Source organism: Cygnus olor, chromosome 7 (genome assembly GCF_009769625.2).
Source record: "Cygnus olor isolate bCygOlo1 chromosome 7, bCygOlo1.pri.v2, whole genome shotgun sequence".
Lineage (NCBI taxonomy): Eukaryota > Metazoa > Chordata > Aves > Anseriformes > Anatidae > Cygnus > Cygnus olor.
Genome location: NC_049175.1, coordinates 29,834,563 through 29,849,924, shown reverse-complemented (window position 1 = coordinate 29,849,924; position 15,362 = coordinate 29,834,563). Strand labels below are relative to the sequence as shown.

Sequence of the window (15,362 nt, the reverse complement as noted above, 5' to 3'; positions counted from 1 at the left end):
TACATTAACACATTAAACTGTGGCTTGCTTGTCCCTCCACACACAGAAATAAAAAAAAATAATTTAAAAAAAAAAAAAAATAGAGGACAGACCAACCAGAAATTCAGCCCGGATTTGATGTCCTGGTTCATCTGACTGGAGAACACCTTTCACGGTCAATTCTCTCAATTATTTTCACCAACCTCCAGGCCACACCAGCATTTATCCTGGCACCAACAGAGGCCCAGGCCCAGGCACTGAAAGGCATCGGGTATCCTTTTGGAACAGTCAGTCAAAAAATACTGTTAACAAAACTTCTCGGCTGTGGATCTATACCTGAATGAGAAGCTTCATATCATCTCCTACATCTGACAATGTTCAACAGTAAAGGCCTCCAAGAAAACAAAGCACTCCACGTTGCGTACCTGCAGCAAAGTACTGTGCTATTAGAAAACAGTCCAGTTTTCCTAGAATGAGGACTGGGAAATGATTACAAAAAAAACTTGTATAAACTCCCAAGCTTTCATTTCAGTTCTGTCACTTGTTCATTAGGTAACCTCATACAATCACACAACCTGAGGTTTCCCATGTGCCAAACAGCTGGAAAAAAAAAGTGCCTTTTCCTCAAGGCCATTCTGGAGACCAGCTACTTAGTGCTTCATTCAAGATGCAAAGAAAGACAGCGATGTGTTGGGTCTAAGTACTTCCTTGAATGCACATAGGGCTTGAGTTCCCCACCCCGCTCCCTGAAAAATACACTACTATAAGCAATTCGGAAATGAAGCTCTAGAAAAACTGTATCATACTAGCTCACAGATCATTCCTGCAGAGTGCTACACGATTGAAAATACCAATAAAAACAAAGTTCTAAATATAGATGTTCTAGATTTAATACGTGTATCAGCATAAGGTTTTAGAAAACATCTGCAAAAACATTTTTAACACAGCTGTCTTAATATTATTACATCTGCGCACACAAGCGCAAATTTGTTTTTTCAAAACCAGCAGTCTGTTCCTGTATTTTCATTTTTCAGGAGCACCTTCCAGCTCCTGTCCAGTGTCTTAAGTTATCCTCTGGATGAGCCTCAGTTGACTTTGGAAGCCAGCACAACAGATTTACTGATACGAGAGAACTACAAAAGCATGCAGCTTAATTCACTTAGAGCAACTCTATGACTCTTCCTATGAAATCGAGTTCATTCGCCTCTTCCCTACGCTGCTTTGGTATATCTTGCATATACCATATGTACATTTGATTATCAAGTATATTCTCCAAGCTGTGTTTGCAAATAAACATAAATCACTAATGGGAGTTACTCTCCATTTCTTTAGACTTTCTTCTTTTCTCCCTCTCTGAGAAGTACATTCTCTCACATACACTGCATAGACTCAGGAAAGAACAGTTAAACATGTAATTTACCCTACAGTTGAATTATTCAGCATTTCGGTTTTCGTAGTAAAGCTGGAATTATCAAATCTTCCTTCATATAAAAAGTCAGAGTGTATCAAAGTTCTCCCAGGTTTTGAAAGAAGAGATACGTAGCAAGAAAACGAAGATGAATGAGTTTAACTCACCACTGCTATCCATTACAAGCAGGAGCATACTTTCAACTACCACATGGCTAGCAGGATATTTTTTCTGGTTAATTTCTCCCTCTCACCGAGTGAGTTAAAAACAACATCGATGATGCATGTTTGTCTTCTTGTTCCATGGTACCTTCGTTTCACTTACACCTTGAATAGAAAGTTTCCCTGAAGCTCACTAGCATAATCCAAAATTTTACAAGCCCCAGCTCTCCTGCCAGGCTTTTGACCAACATCGCTGCTGCTCACATTTCACTGCAGCACCTGGTCCTTTTGTGATACTTCTGATTGTTCTTCAGTCCAGTCTCCTGCATCCCAGGAGTTCCATGACAACGTTATCCACTTCATCACTGAAGGCAAATTATTAGCCTTCAAAGTAAAAGGGAGCAAGCTGAAAATTCAACAACGCGAGAACAAACGTCTATACATAAAAGTACATGTCTGCAATAAAAATCTACATTTAATTAAGGACTGTGGATCCAGACTTGTGATCCTGGAATAGCATAATGCAAACATCCTGCAAACTGGAAATGCATGGTTCTTTGATGCTGATACAGGAATTTAACGTCTAATTGATGTCATTTTATGCATACAAGCCGAGCAGTAACTTCAAAATAGCTGTTAAATAGTACTGCATATGATTGTATTTCACAATATTTTGCTATTAGCTTTTAATTCGAGGTTGGGAGTTAAGGCTTTTGGGCTGTTACCAACTTCAGTAAAATAATACCAGCGATTCAGACAAGGTACAAACTGTTTTTCCAAGGATTCTCTTGAATAAGAAAAGACTTTACTCTTCAAGTATTCTGCAATAACACACACTGCTTCCAAGTTAGGTTTAGGTCCATCTGACCTAATGAGAAAGCTATTTTACACATATTTCAGATACACAGCACCACTTGGACAGCAGCACTTCATGCCATAGTACGTATCACACTCTAGGAAGAAATGCATTCTCAATTCCCTCAAATAGTACCTAGCTCATTAGGTGGCCTCATCATTGCAGTCATGGATCACCTCATATATTTAATCTTACAGGGAGTGTTATTTCCTTTTTATAGATGAGACAATGAAGCACAGAAATTACGGACTAAATCCCTAAGAAGATTTCAACGCTAAGTGTCATTTTAGGTGTCTGTATCCAAGCCTTAAGTAATTCTGTACTTGTTCAGTTGCCAGGTAATTCTAGAATACCCTGGCTTCACAATTCCCTACCCAAATCATGATTTTCTGGCACATGCTGCTTAAAATTTGGAAATACTCTACAGTCAGCTTGCTTATAAACATTATTAGGGCCACCAAACTAGATATTTCGCCATCACACAAGGGTAGCAGCAGGTTACCATCCACAGCTACACAAACTAAAACACCAGTTTGAACAGATCCTGGAATCCACTTCTTCCAGACAAGTGACATAAGCTCTACATTTTGGGAGAGATGTTACAACACATTTATCTTCTGCAAAATGCTGTTGCTTTAACAAATAGTTAAGATGTTTACCCTAGAATATTCTATAGTGCTGGTGGCTAAATTACTTTCCAGAGGTCTAAAAGCTTGAGGTTTTTCTGCCTGCAGGAATCTTGGGAGCCAAAGGTGGTTCTCACAACTGGTGAAGGGACACAGAGCAACGGCCAGCGCTGGGCTCAGGTCTGATGCCTCTTGTGGCACCGCAACCACCCAGGGCTCCGACATCAGCACAGCCCTGACGTTCCCTCAGCAGGCTTTTAATAATATATAGGGCAGCTGAAAATGCTAGGTGGAAAATTCCCACAGCTCACCCTCCTCACATGAAAACGTGCACTCAGATAACAGCTTACTGCTGTCCCTTTACGATTGGTAGCTGCTACAGCTCACTGGAGTGCCCAGGCTTTCAGCTATCACCATGTTTCGTTCCTCCTTACGTAAACTTCACAGCATGCTTTCCAAGACCAGACTGTGCAGCTCCTTAGAATCTCCACGGACACTGGCAGAGAGATGTTCTTCAATACTGCACGAGTTTTCCAATGCATTTTTTTCTATTGTCTACATAGCAGTGTTTTAAACAAAGCTTTTTTCACCAGCACTTCAGTTCATAAATGGAAGAATATCCCAAGGTATTCCTGTAGCATCTCGTTACCTCTTCTGCCCACATTTTGATACACATAAATTAATTTCTAGTGCAGTGTGACAGACTGGCATCTCACAAACTACTCATACTCTTTTTAAAAAAGATTATATGAATTGCAGTAATGTGCCATCCAAAACTATATCCATTGTGTCTTTTTGGTCAGAGGAAGTACGGGGTGCACAGCATGAGACTATGCATTTGCCAAATGAAATTAAAAATATTAAATGCGGTACCTTGTACAGGCATTTACATATTATTTGCAGACAACCTTTGTGTCCGTGCAATGCAGCTGAGCTTTTCACACATCCCTAGCAATGGCAAGCAGGCTCTGGGGCTGGTAGGATCATCAGCCCCTTTCCCACCATCATTGGGCCAAGCACTGAACTGCTCAGCCTGCAGACAAACCAGGCTCCAGCATCCACAAGCCCCATGGTAACTTGGTAAATCCAAATCTGTGGACGGTCGCAGGCTTGTACACAGGGATGGACTTGGCACATCGGCAGTTTCCTATTGCTCAGGGGAGGAGCGGTGTTTTTAAGAGACCGTAGCTCCATCCCCAGCACAACACACACGTGCAGCCCCACAGTCAAGCATCACACAGAATAGGTAGGGTGGGTTTCCTGGATTTAGGGGGATTATGCATTTGGGTTTGCTGGTTATAGAAAATGGTGAGGAATATCAAGCAGTGGAAGAGTTTTGAGAGGTCTGTAATGGGTTTTCAATCACTGGAAGTGTTTTCAGACATAATCAGATGCTTTTCTAAAGCATATGTTCTGCTCAAACAGGAACTAAGTCAGAGTTACTCTACAGCCTACGTAAAGCAAGCTGCCAGAGCAGGTAATCAGAGCGCTTGTTTCTGGTGTTGTCTACAAAAACCCACAGAAAACATTAATATATATGAAGTACTGAACAACAACAAAAAACACACCCTAATAGAAAACTTCTTTTTTTTTTTTTTTCCCTCCAGAAGGATATTTCCTTCAAAAAAAACACCTCTCAGTGCAGATGGTTTAGCTTCTAAGAGAAGTTCAGTACACTTGTATGGCGTATGCTTCCACTTTCTAAAACATGATTTGAATAAAAATGCATTCCTTACAAATTCAAAATCTCCTTAACACATGAACTATCAATGTGTTTAAAAATTTTAATACATGCAGAGAATAATTCACATTGGAAGAAATATTTGGCAGAGCATCACGACTAAAATAAAAATTTAAACAAAACAGCGACCATATTTTACAAAGATAAAATCATAATATTCCCAATAGTTTAATTACATAGACATTCACACGTTGGCTTATAAAAAGGCATTTCAAAGGTATTAATTCGTACACACAATTCACTGACTTTGGTAAGGCTAATTATGCGCATGTCTTGAATTAGATACAGGTCATGCTGACAACCAAGGCAGTTTTGCAACTGATAGGCTGACTCAGGATTTCACCACATATAATAGAAGTTGTGCCAGTTTAATGGGGACGCTGTCCAATATAAAATTAAGGCAAAAGAAATCTGTACCATTTCTAAAAGGGACAGTTTCCTTTTCCCATCGTGCTACCTCCCTTGGGCAGTGGGGAGAGGTGTCCCTGCTGGTACTTTTCAACTCTCAGCAGGAAGACTGATGCTTAGACAAGAAGCAGAAAGATTCAGCCAAGGAGAAGCGGGAAGGATGAAGTGGCTGCAGCTAAACGTAAAATGGTAGCTTTTTAATACAGTTCATTTCTTAAACAACTTTATTATTTCTGCTTACAATCTGCAATTTAAGGACACTTCGCTTGTACAAGTTCTGCAGACAGCAGAATTCAGACTTTTAGATTAAAACAACGACTTCACCTGGAATAAGAAAATTTGACACCCTTTTCACATTCAAGTTGTGAAGGTTCTTGTACACGGAAATTGTTTTGTCTTTGAAGAAACATGAATCTTGTATAGGAGCTCGAAAAATTAAGGAGAACATGCAGGAGGTAATTTAGAAGTGCAGTAAGAACCTTGCCTCCGGAGGTTCACTAATCGAATCGATCAATATGCTCGGTCTTCCTTCGTAACGACTAGATACCTAGGACTGGGCAAAGAAGATTAAAGGGGATGTTCTCAAAGGTGCTCACCTACCTGGCACAGTCTGCATCATTACATATGACAACAGATACTTGTGCATTATCAAATGAAAAAAAGACAGTCTTTGCCTTCTGTTCCAGTGCCAATCACCAAGAAAACTGTAACTGACCAACAAGTTCAAAGGTAGGGGCAGATGCACTGAATAGTATTAAAAGCTTCATTTCTTTCGTAAGTCAATATAAATAAATAAAACTATCAGAATAAACATTCTGTTGAGCAAAGAAGAAATGTACATAAGGTCATAGAATGCACTTACAGGTAAGCAGAATTGAACCTAATTAAATCAGATTTATGGAACAAAACAACTCTACGTTAAGTTCACACTGTCAATAGGAACAGGACACAGGATGCTGGCCTTCAGCTGCACATCATCCCAGAGACTGCACACTTTATAGCAGTGAACATACACACTCTTTTGTACAGCCACCCAAACAGGAAAGGCAAACTCAATGTCATACATATAAAGTTTAGTTAAGGCTGAAATTAGAAAAGTACATCAACAAGTACAGTGGTCCTCCTATCTTCTAACAACCACCAGGATCAATACTGAACCTGGAACTTCAACAGCATGGCTTCAGTCATGATGAGCCTTGCTCATACTTGCTTTATACATCTGTCCACATCCTGTGGCAATAAGCTCTACAGTTTCATTATGGATTGTAGGAAGAAAGAAGAGCTTCCATTGTTAATTTAAGTTTACCACCTAGGTCTGGTGTTGTAAAAAAAAAAAAAAAAGAAAAATCTGAAAATATTCCATTTTGCTTCCTCCTGTGATTTTACATATGTAATTGCAAAGTATCTCTAGTAAGGAGAAAAACCATTTTTTTTTTCCATGGCTTTAAAGGCTCCTGAAATACAATTGCAAATACAGACTGCCCAGAAAAGCATTACCAAGGCAGAATACTGTTCTGTTTCCATCCTACATCTACTCCTGAAACAACTGTTTGCCTTTTAGCAATACTGTCTCACTCCAACACACACACAAAAAAAAAAGTATTAAAAATGTAAAACAAACACAAGAAACAGTTCAAAGAGCTTTTCTAATATTGCAGCATCAGAGAAAAGTGTTGTGGTCTTATCCACAATGAACAGGCATCCCCAGTGAACAAACACAGCAAAAACAAACCCCTGACTACCTGGCTTTCCAACAAAAGAATTCCCATGAAACCTCACAGCCAGAACTGCACTCTCAGCCACTCCACAGCCCACCGAGTAAGAGAAAAGCCTAGGAATACATTAGGAAGTGCAAAGTTGTGTTATACTTATTGCCGAATGCCCATAGATGCAGTGCTGCGTTAACCCAGCTTCCTCCTTCCCAATTGCTGTCTCCTTTTGCAAAACATGCACTGAACTACAAGAAAGTCATTTTAAGGGATCAGTAGGAAAAGAGAGAAAGGAAGGAGCACTGCTCCTAACACAGACCCTGCAACATCTCAAGAAAGGGATTAACAGGAAGAACTTTCTACCTCTGCATGGAAGCACAAGGGACAAACCGGCCAATAACTGGCAAGGCAGTATGGTACTGAGTTAAAAATGCATTTTTATTTCTTTGGGAAAATAACAACAAAAAAAAAATCTATACAAAAGATCAGGGTTATTTTTCCCCAGAACTGATGATCTTCTATTCCTCCTGCTGTTAAGATGCAGTTTGGCAGGATGTTGTTCTTTAACCAGCCATTTACTGTTCTCTGAGCAGAAGAAACTGTTGCATTACCCTGCTGCCAGACTTTTGCCTGCGACAATGTCACCACATGCCCATGAGGCAGTGCAGAGGAAGCATGCAGGAACATCAAAGCCCTGCTAATTACAGGAGACAACTAGGAACATGCTCAGATTTTTCACTAATTTATGACCAGGGCTCAACATGCAAAGGTCATCTTCTTACTTTTGTTAAGATAAATCACTTGAGCTCAACCTAGTACTTACATACCTTCCCATACCTGTAGCAAAAGCCTATCCCTCAGCAAAAGATAATCAAGGCCAAGTTTTCAGCAAACGTTTCAGCTGCAGATACAGCTTACTAGAAGAGAGGGAGCTGTCTGTACAATAGAAGTATTTTCCTTACCATCCCTCCAAGTAGCAGCTGCAGTCATTTAGTTTCTCCCAATTTCACTGTAGCAAGGTCAGAAAGCCATGTGCTGCACATAAAATTATAACTTAATAAAACTTAATTAGATAGGCTAGAGCTTATTTGGTCTGAAATGGTATGGAACACTTGAACATGTAGCTGCTAGACACCAATTCCTACCTCATCAGAGGGCTTCCTGACCTGGCCTCAGGCCCAAACTCTCCATTTTCTGTCAGCTGTTCTCCAGGTCACTCTGGCCATAACGCACCTGGGCTGCCTGCTAATCAATAACACTTGAGACTCCCGGAACCGAGGCACAGCTGACTTTCTGGGGTTTTGCCTCCCCACACCACTGAAGAGAATCTACAGGAGCTGTTCCCAATAACTGGCAGTTTTCAAAGACAACAAAACGCTTCTGTTTTTAAAAAAGTGTTTGTACTTTTCCAATTATCCTTTTTAAACTGTAGCTGTTAAGTGCCTTACAGACCAAGGGGAAGAGCTGACACATTCTCTGCAGCAAGGTGAAATGGGAGAGAGGAGCAACCAGCAACAGGTTTGCACTGCCCAGCACTAACACCCGTTCTGCAGGAAGGGAGGGGTGTAAGCATCACCCATGGCCAGGAACGACCACATCCTCTGCTAGGCAGGAGGCTGGGCACTGCCTTGCACTGCCCACAGCAGCCTATGGAGGCACAGAAGTCACACATAGATGACAAGTTCAACAAGTCTGACAAACAGTCTTCAAACAAAGCAGAGTGAGATTAAAGCATTAGTACATCACCACTGCCCACTAGCAAAGCAGAATCTCTCACTCAGGCATCCAAAAAATTTGGACCTCGCTCAGGAAGGTGGTGGAGGGAAAACAGCAACAGAAAGATCAGAAAGTGACTATGATCTAAAGTCTGGATTGACTGCAATATGGAAAGCCATTAGCATCTGCAACATCAGAGCTGCAGCTGCCAAGTACTACAGAGCATGGTACTTCTGTTCTGGTGGATCTGACAACTGCTGGCAATTTCATTTCAGAAGAAAGCAGCTACCGAACATTGGCTTGGGATTAACATACTTGGGTCTTTTGTTTGTTTGTTTGCTTTAGGGTTTGTTTATTTGTTTTAAATAAATGGGCACAATACTGAAAATGTTTATACAGTGGAACTGTTAGCAACCTACCTGCAGGTTTGGGGTTTTGTTGTGGGTTTTTTTTGGTGGTGGTGGTGTTTTTTTTTCATGCATGAACCTAGCAGTCACTTCCAATATTCCTTAGAACATGATCAGATCCAAAGAGAGAAGTGTTTTCCAATCCAGGCCTTAAGTGCCATTCATTTATTTATTTATAATTTATTTATTTATAATTCAAAGAATTATACCATATACCATATGTACACCGTGTGTGTATATATATATATATATATATATTATACCATATACCATATGTATACCATAAGTATACCATAGAAAGGATTTTTGCTTTCATAATGATGTAGGAAAAATTCAAGTAATATTAAGACTACAGTATTTGGGGACAGCCATGTTTAGTCACAAGAACTTCTAAAGAATATTACTGCTTTTAAAAAAATGTAAATGCGGTACAATAAAATGACCAGGTGAAAACAAAACTCAGCGTTGTGTTTTTATGCTTGTGTTTTTCTTAACATCTTGAGAACAGAGCTGTTTGAGGCTCCTTGCTATAAAAACAGACCCTGCTCCCCTTTGGCTTTCTTGTCTTTCACCTGTCTCCAGTAAGCAAGCAAACAGAATTCGTTTCTCTTGCTTTTTATATTTAAATTTCCCTTTTAATTTTGGTACAAAAAAAAATAATAATGTCACAACACAAGGAAAAAAGTTTTAAACAAAAGGAAATAAGGCAGCATTGCATTCAGACAGCCCTTTTGACCAGAGAGTAACTGACCACCAAGCAGAGACGATGCCCAGCCCCTCCTGAGGTGTGAATGCGACACAGCGAGAACACCACCACTAGTCTGATTATATATACAACAACTTATCACAAACTTCACAATATAAGGAATAAATGCAAGAGTTGATACATAGAAGTAATAACATAGTGCTGGAAAGTCTTTTCACTCATTTTTCCTCCATCCACCCTTCTTTCATCCATTTGCAAAGTATTCTACTTAGTAGCTCGACAGGGGAAATGCAAGGTTACTGTAGTATTGTCAATTAATTTTGACACCTGCTTACTAAGATTGATCAATTATTTTTGATGTCTCTCTACTATGCTGTTATTTCTCAGTCTAGAAAAGAAATAAAAGGAAAAGCAAAAATGCTACATATCTGTCACAAAAGAATTAATGGTCCCAAGCTGCCCCTAGGTAGAGTATTTCTCTTATGGTAATGTTCCTCATGTTTGCTAATGCAAGTCACTCATTCCCAGAAGAGGAAAAATAACCACATTTGATTTATATGAAGAAGAATAAAGACCCAGTTATTTTGCTATGTTTAAGCTTGCCCTTAAAAATTTTTTATCCTCAGTTGATCTAGTGTCAGAAAACAGGCTTTATTTAGGTCCAATTTAGGTCACTAAAAATTCATTTTTAATTTTGCGTAATATAGGCACACCCAGGAACTTCAAACTGCTGAAAGTATGAAATAATATAAATATTTAGAATACACAATGTTCTATTAACATTGGTATGCATCATACCTACAATACATAATGCTTAATGTAGCTACAATAGCCAAACCTACTTTTCAACCTTTCTATTATTCTGAAGAACTCTTCATAATAATTCTTCCTGCAAGAAGCAACTGCTCCGAGGCGATGCACATCCTACATAATTGGTGAAGTAAGAGTCCTACAGCTGCAAAAATCCAGCCATGGCTACTTGAGCATAAAGCAGATATTCACCCTTCACAGACAAAGGGAAACAATATACGAAAGTTCCATGATAATAAGTTAGGCTACCAATAACTACAGTAGTCAGAAAGCTCTTCAATCGTCTGGCCATAAGGTAGACTAACATTCGTTTTCCAACTCTTCCGTAAACACGGAGACTTGGCTCATCAACCATTCGACACCCTTCTGAATTTTCAAGATTCAAAACACAGCCACTCTGAGTTGCTGCTGGCATCACAGCAAACATTAACATATTTCATACACCATCCCCAGCTCACAGGGCTTGGAAAGCATTAGAACTCAGAATGCTTATTTTTCATGGCAGAGTATATTTTGCTTGTAAGATTAAAGATGAGCTATCAAAGATACTGGTATTGAAAGTGTCCTTAGCAAGAAACAGGCTTCCAACGTGACAGAAAAAGCTCTCTTCTCTGACAAAAATCTGAATGCAAGCATCACTGGCATTTCTAAAAATAATCATGAAAGAATACAGAAGAGTTGAGAAATCTATTCTGATTTCTCCAAAACTCCTAAAGGCACACCAACTAACCCTGCATTAGCTGAGCGCAGAAGAGGTGCCCCTTCAACACTCCGGCAGAACTTCCTCTAGGTGGGGATGGATTATTAACTTTCCACCAGAAGTGAGCTAAGAAAATGCAACCACCATGCCTCCTCCGCTCATTAAGTTCACTCAAAAATACAAACAATGTAAAGAAACATAAACGTTTTAACAAGTAACCAAGGATATACCTTTAATGGCTTGCTAAAGGCTCCAGGAACCATTCAGAGCATACACTAACAAAAAGCTTTGAAATTTAAGAGATGAAAATTTGCTTCAGCCCTTGCAGCGTTAGGGTCTGTTGTGCTTGGTGTCGAGATAAAGGCTACCAGTAATCTCTTTACAGCACGGAAATGCTCTGCTAGCCTGCCTGCTGCTGCCCAGCACACACAAAGAAGAATCACCTGGGCCTCCCTCCCCACGCAATCCCCATGGCATTCGCCCGCTGTGCCAGGGCACAGGCCAGCCCATGCCATCAGTACTTGCAGGTAGCTGATGACCAACTTTAAAAGATTATCACCAAGTTCATATGCAGATAGGATATATATAATTGCCTTCTATTTCCTTTATGACTCAGTTACAGTCTCCCTGACAGAGAAACCCACCAAATGGTATCAGTGAATTGCTTCTCTCTGCAGCATGTGCGTTGTTTCAGCTAACATGTCTGCATGCCAGCTACTCCTCAACTTCCCAAGCTAACATGTTACTTGATTTACCTTTATTTAGGAATGAGTGATTAAATACACAGATTAAACACTTAAAAGACACGGAAGTTATATAGCTTGATTTTAGTCCTCAGAAACACATTTTAAAATAGGCAACTGTAACCTGTTAAAGTACTTTCCAAAGACAGAATTTGAATTCTGTAAGATACAGCCTCACCAATATACTGTTTTAGCTAAATATTAGGACAGTTTCCAGCTGTAGACGTCAATATACTTAATAAACGGAGTTCCTGCTTTTCCTGCTTTTAAGTGGTGTTTTGCAAGGGAATAAAATGAGATGTCCTGTCCAAGGTTATATAGCGAAATAACAGCAAACTGTTAGCTGCAACAGCATTTTTCACTGCCAGTCTTTACCCTGATACCAAAGGGGGCGGGGGGAAGTGACAGCCCTATAAATTAAGTCTTCTCTTCAACTACATAGGGAAAAGCAAGTGTCAGTGTAGAGTTTTGTCTCGCTGATCAATGACTCGGTATCACATCCACTTTTAAGAATGAGAGGGTAGCTCCAGCATCACTAACCACTCACTCCTTGGCAAAGATGTTTTACATTCATACCACTGCCTCTCCTGCAAACCTCATCACTTGTGATGTACATTTCAGTAACAGTTACATTTATGTCACCCTGAATGTGCCCAAACTTAGGTAAAACACGTGCAAGAAAAGGGAACAAGACTAAAATGAGCAAATGACTGTCACTTTCCAGAAGGATAAAAGTCATTCACATCCACCAGTAATTTTTGCTCGCTGGGCAGCCTCATGAAGTACCCATGTCATTTCCATGACACTTCCAGAAGGGACAGCAGCAACACAGCTCCAGGCCAATTTCTCCTCGTGTCGGTTCCCCCGGCACAGAGCAGCCTATTTCCAGCCGCACACCGCCAGGTACAGTTTTCCACCCGAGGACTGCGTCCTGTATCCTTTGAGGAAGGGAGCTTGAGGTGGAGGGGCCTATTTCATCCCTAACTTCTGTCACACGCTTCCACCGGGCAGAAACAAAATCACAGCAGACACACGGGGTGTGTGGGGGGGATAACAACGGGAAAACACAGGCAGGTGAAAACAGCAAGAAAAGAGCTAGCACTGGTCTTGAAAGGAGGGAAAGAGACCGGTAATACGCAGAGACTTACTTGAACCTGCCCTGGCAGTGTTGGCACTGGTCTCCCACCCAGCCCTGGTCACAGACGCAGGTGGAGTTGACACAATGACCCGAGAAGCAGGAGATTTTGTCGCAGGACTTGGACTGGGACACCTGGGCGTAGAGGGCCAGGTACAAGAAGGCGTAGAAGAGCAGCCAGCTGTTCACATCCAGGAGCGAGGAGAAGCAGCTGCAGCAGGCGGAGGGGAAAGGGCTCCCGGCTCCGGGGGGCGCGGGGGCAGCCCCTGCTCTCCTCAGGGCGCCGCCCGGCTCCATCCTCGCCGCGGGGGCCATGGACCGAGGCGCGGAGGACTGGCAGCAGGGTCAGCGCCGCGTCAGGAGCTTCCCCTGAGAGAGAAACGATCCGGGCAGGGAGATTCAAACCCCCCGCTTCCTCCTGGCCTTCCTCTCCTCCCTCCTCCCGACCCCGGCGCCGTCTCCTCCGGCCCCTTCTGCGCTGTCTCCTCACTCCCGCGGGGAAGCCCGGCAGCCCTCAGCCATCCGCCCCTTCTCCTCTTCGTCCTCCTCACGGCTCATCGCTGCCGTCTTCTTCCATGGAGGAGAACTGCCTCTTGACCTTGGGCTTTCTCCTCGCCAGACGCGTCTCCCCCCTCTCTCCCACAGACACACACACACACCACCCTCCACCATATAGCCCCGGCCTCCCCCTTCTCCTTTGTAGCCCCGCCGCCCGCGGCACACACGCAGGCAGCGGCGAGGAGGAGCGCGGGGAGGCGGGGGCCGCCGCCGTCCTCCCGCCACTCAGCGAGGACGGCCGGGCCCCGGGGCCGCTACGGCAGCCCCGCACCGGGGGGAGGCGGCTGGCGAAGGATCAGGGGGCTCTGAGACATCCCCCCCTCCGTTGTTACCCCCGCGGGGATGAAAGGCGGGAGGCTGTGAGGGGATGAGGGGAGTTAGCGGCCCCGCCGCGTCCCGGCTGACAGCTCCCAAGCAGCCATTTTTAAAGGCTAATTGTAATCTCCGCTCGGAGCCGCAAGCTCGGGCTAAACCCCCCGCTTCTCGGGCTGCTCGGAGCTGGACCCTGCCGACGAGCCTTCAGAGGCGGCGGGAGGGGGCTCGGGGGGGTCTGGTGGTGGTGGTTTGAGGGGGACGGCGACCACCGCCGGCTCAGCGCGGAGCCGGTGCAGCGGCACCCCGACAGCTCCAGCCACAGCCACCTGCGCCTGAAACCTCGGAAACCTCTCCCACACACGCTGAAAAAAAGACAAACCGGGGGGGTTGTGTGAAATGGCACAACGACGGCCCCCCTCACTACCCCCTCCCCTTTCATCCGCGCTCCCCCTCACAAAGGCGGCAGCCGCCGGGACCTCGGAGGCCCCCGGCCCCCTTCCAGCTTTGCTCCCGTTTGGGTTTTGTGGTGGGACCGTGGGTCCCTTAGGAAGGGGAGCCCCCATATCGGGGCTTCTCCCCACTGCCACCTGAACCCCCCCGGCCGGCACAGAGCCCCGGGGGCACCCCCCGGCCCCTTGACTCCGTACTGGCCCCCAGCCCTGCAAAGTTCACGGGCAGTTTTCTTTAAAATCGTCACAGTCAGCGCTAGGAGAGATGTCACGGCTTGTTCAGGAGTCCTTGCCTTCCTACAAGGCACCCCATCTTCTCATTCCACAGTTCAAGAGGTTGCCTTCCACTTATAGCCCATGACCAGGAACAAAAGTTCCCACCTTTATCACCAGAGCAGCACAGAAGTAATAATCGTAATAAAGTTGCCCTTTTTTTTCAGCAAGATGTGCCTTACATAGCCCATTTTTTTTTCAACTTTGCTATAACATGTTTCTATAATCAGAAAACAATAATGAGCCTCCCTGTCTAGCAATAAAGAAGACGTTAGCAATCAAAACCTCTGAAACTTTCTCATAACACTGAAACTGAGAATTTATGACGTTATGTCTCTATTCCAAGAAGATAATGGAAAGGTATTTAATTTCATCTCCTGCTACTGTTTCAAAACTGGCAGGTCTGAAGTGACCTGTGTTGGACCTGTCTCCAGATCAACCCTTCCCCAGATTCTGCAGCTCTCACCCTTGGAGTGAGAGGAACTGTTTGGTTGGCTGTGGTTTAGCCCAACAGACTGGCCTGTTTTTCCAAGTATACCATTCAGTCCTCACTGGAATTTCCAATAAAAATCAATGTACATCAGTACTACAGTAAGGAGCACAACAAAACCCATCAGTATCTATATGTACTTCGTGTAATGTAAGAGTCCAACCAAAGTCTC

At 43.1% G+C, this 15,362-nt stretch overlaps 1 protein-coding gene across 9 annotated transcripts in view; it reads right to left on the bottom strand.

Annotated features, from left to right (window-relative positions):
- ATRNL1 (attractin like 1) overlaps window positions 1-13,855 on the bottom strand; it is a 494,732-nt gene extending 480,877 nt beyond the window's left edge. For 7 of the 9 annotated variants that reach the window (XM_040563153.1, XM_040563155.1, XM_040563151.1 and 4 more), the window contains exon 1: window positions 13,119-13,853. In XM_040563153.1, the coding sequence (XP_040419087.1) occupies window positions 13,119-13,420 (302 nt within the window). In that variant the 5' untranslated portion in view covers window positions 13,421-13,853. Of the gene's footprint in view, window positions 1-13,118 lie in introns of all 9 variants that reach the window. The other 2 variants (XR_005821433.1, XM_040563160.1) reach the window with 2 other exon arrangements.
- Window positions 13,856-15,362: the final 1,507 nt, after the last annotated feature.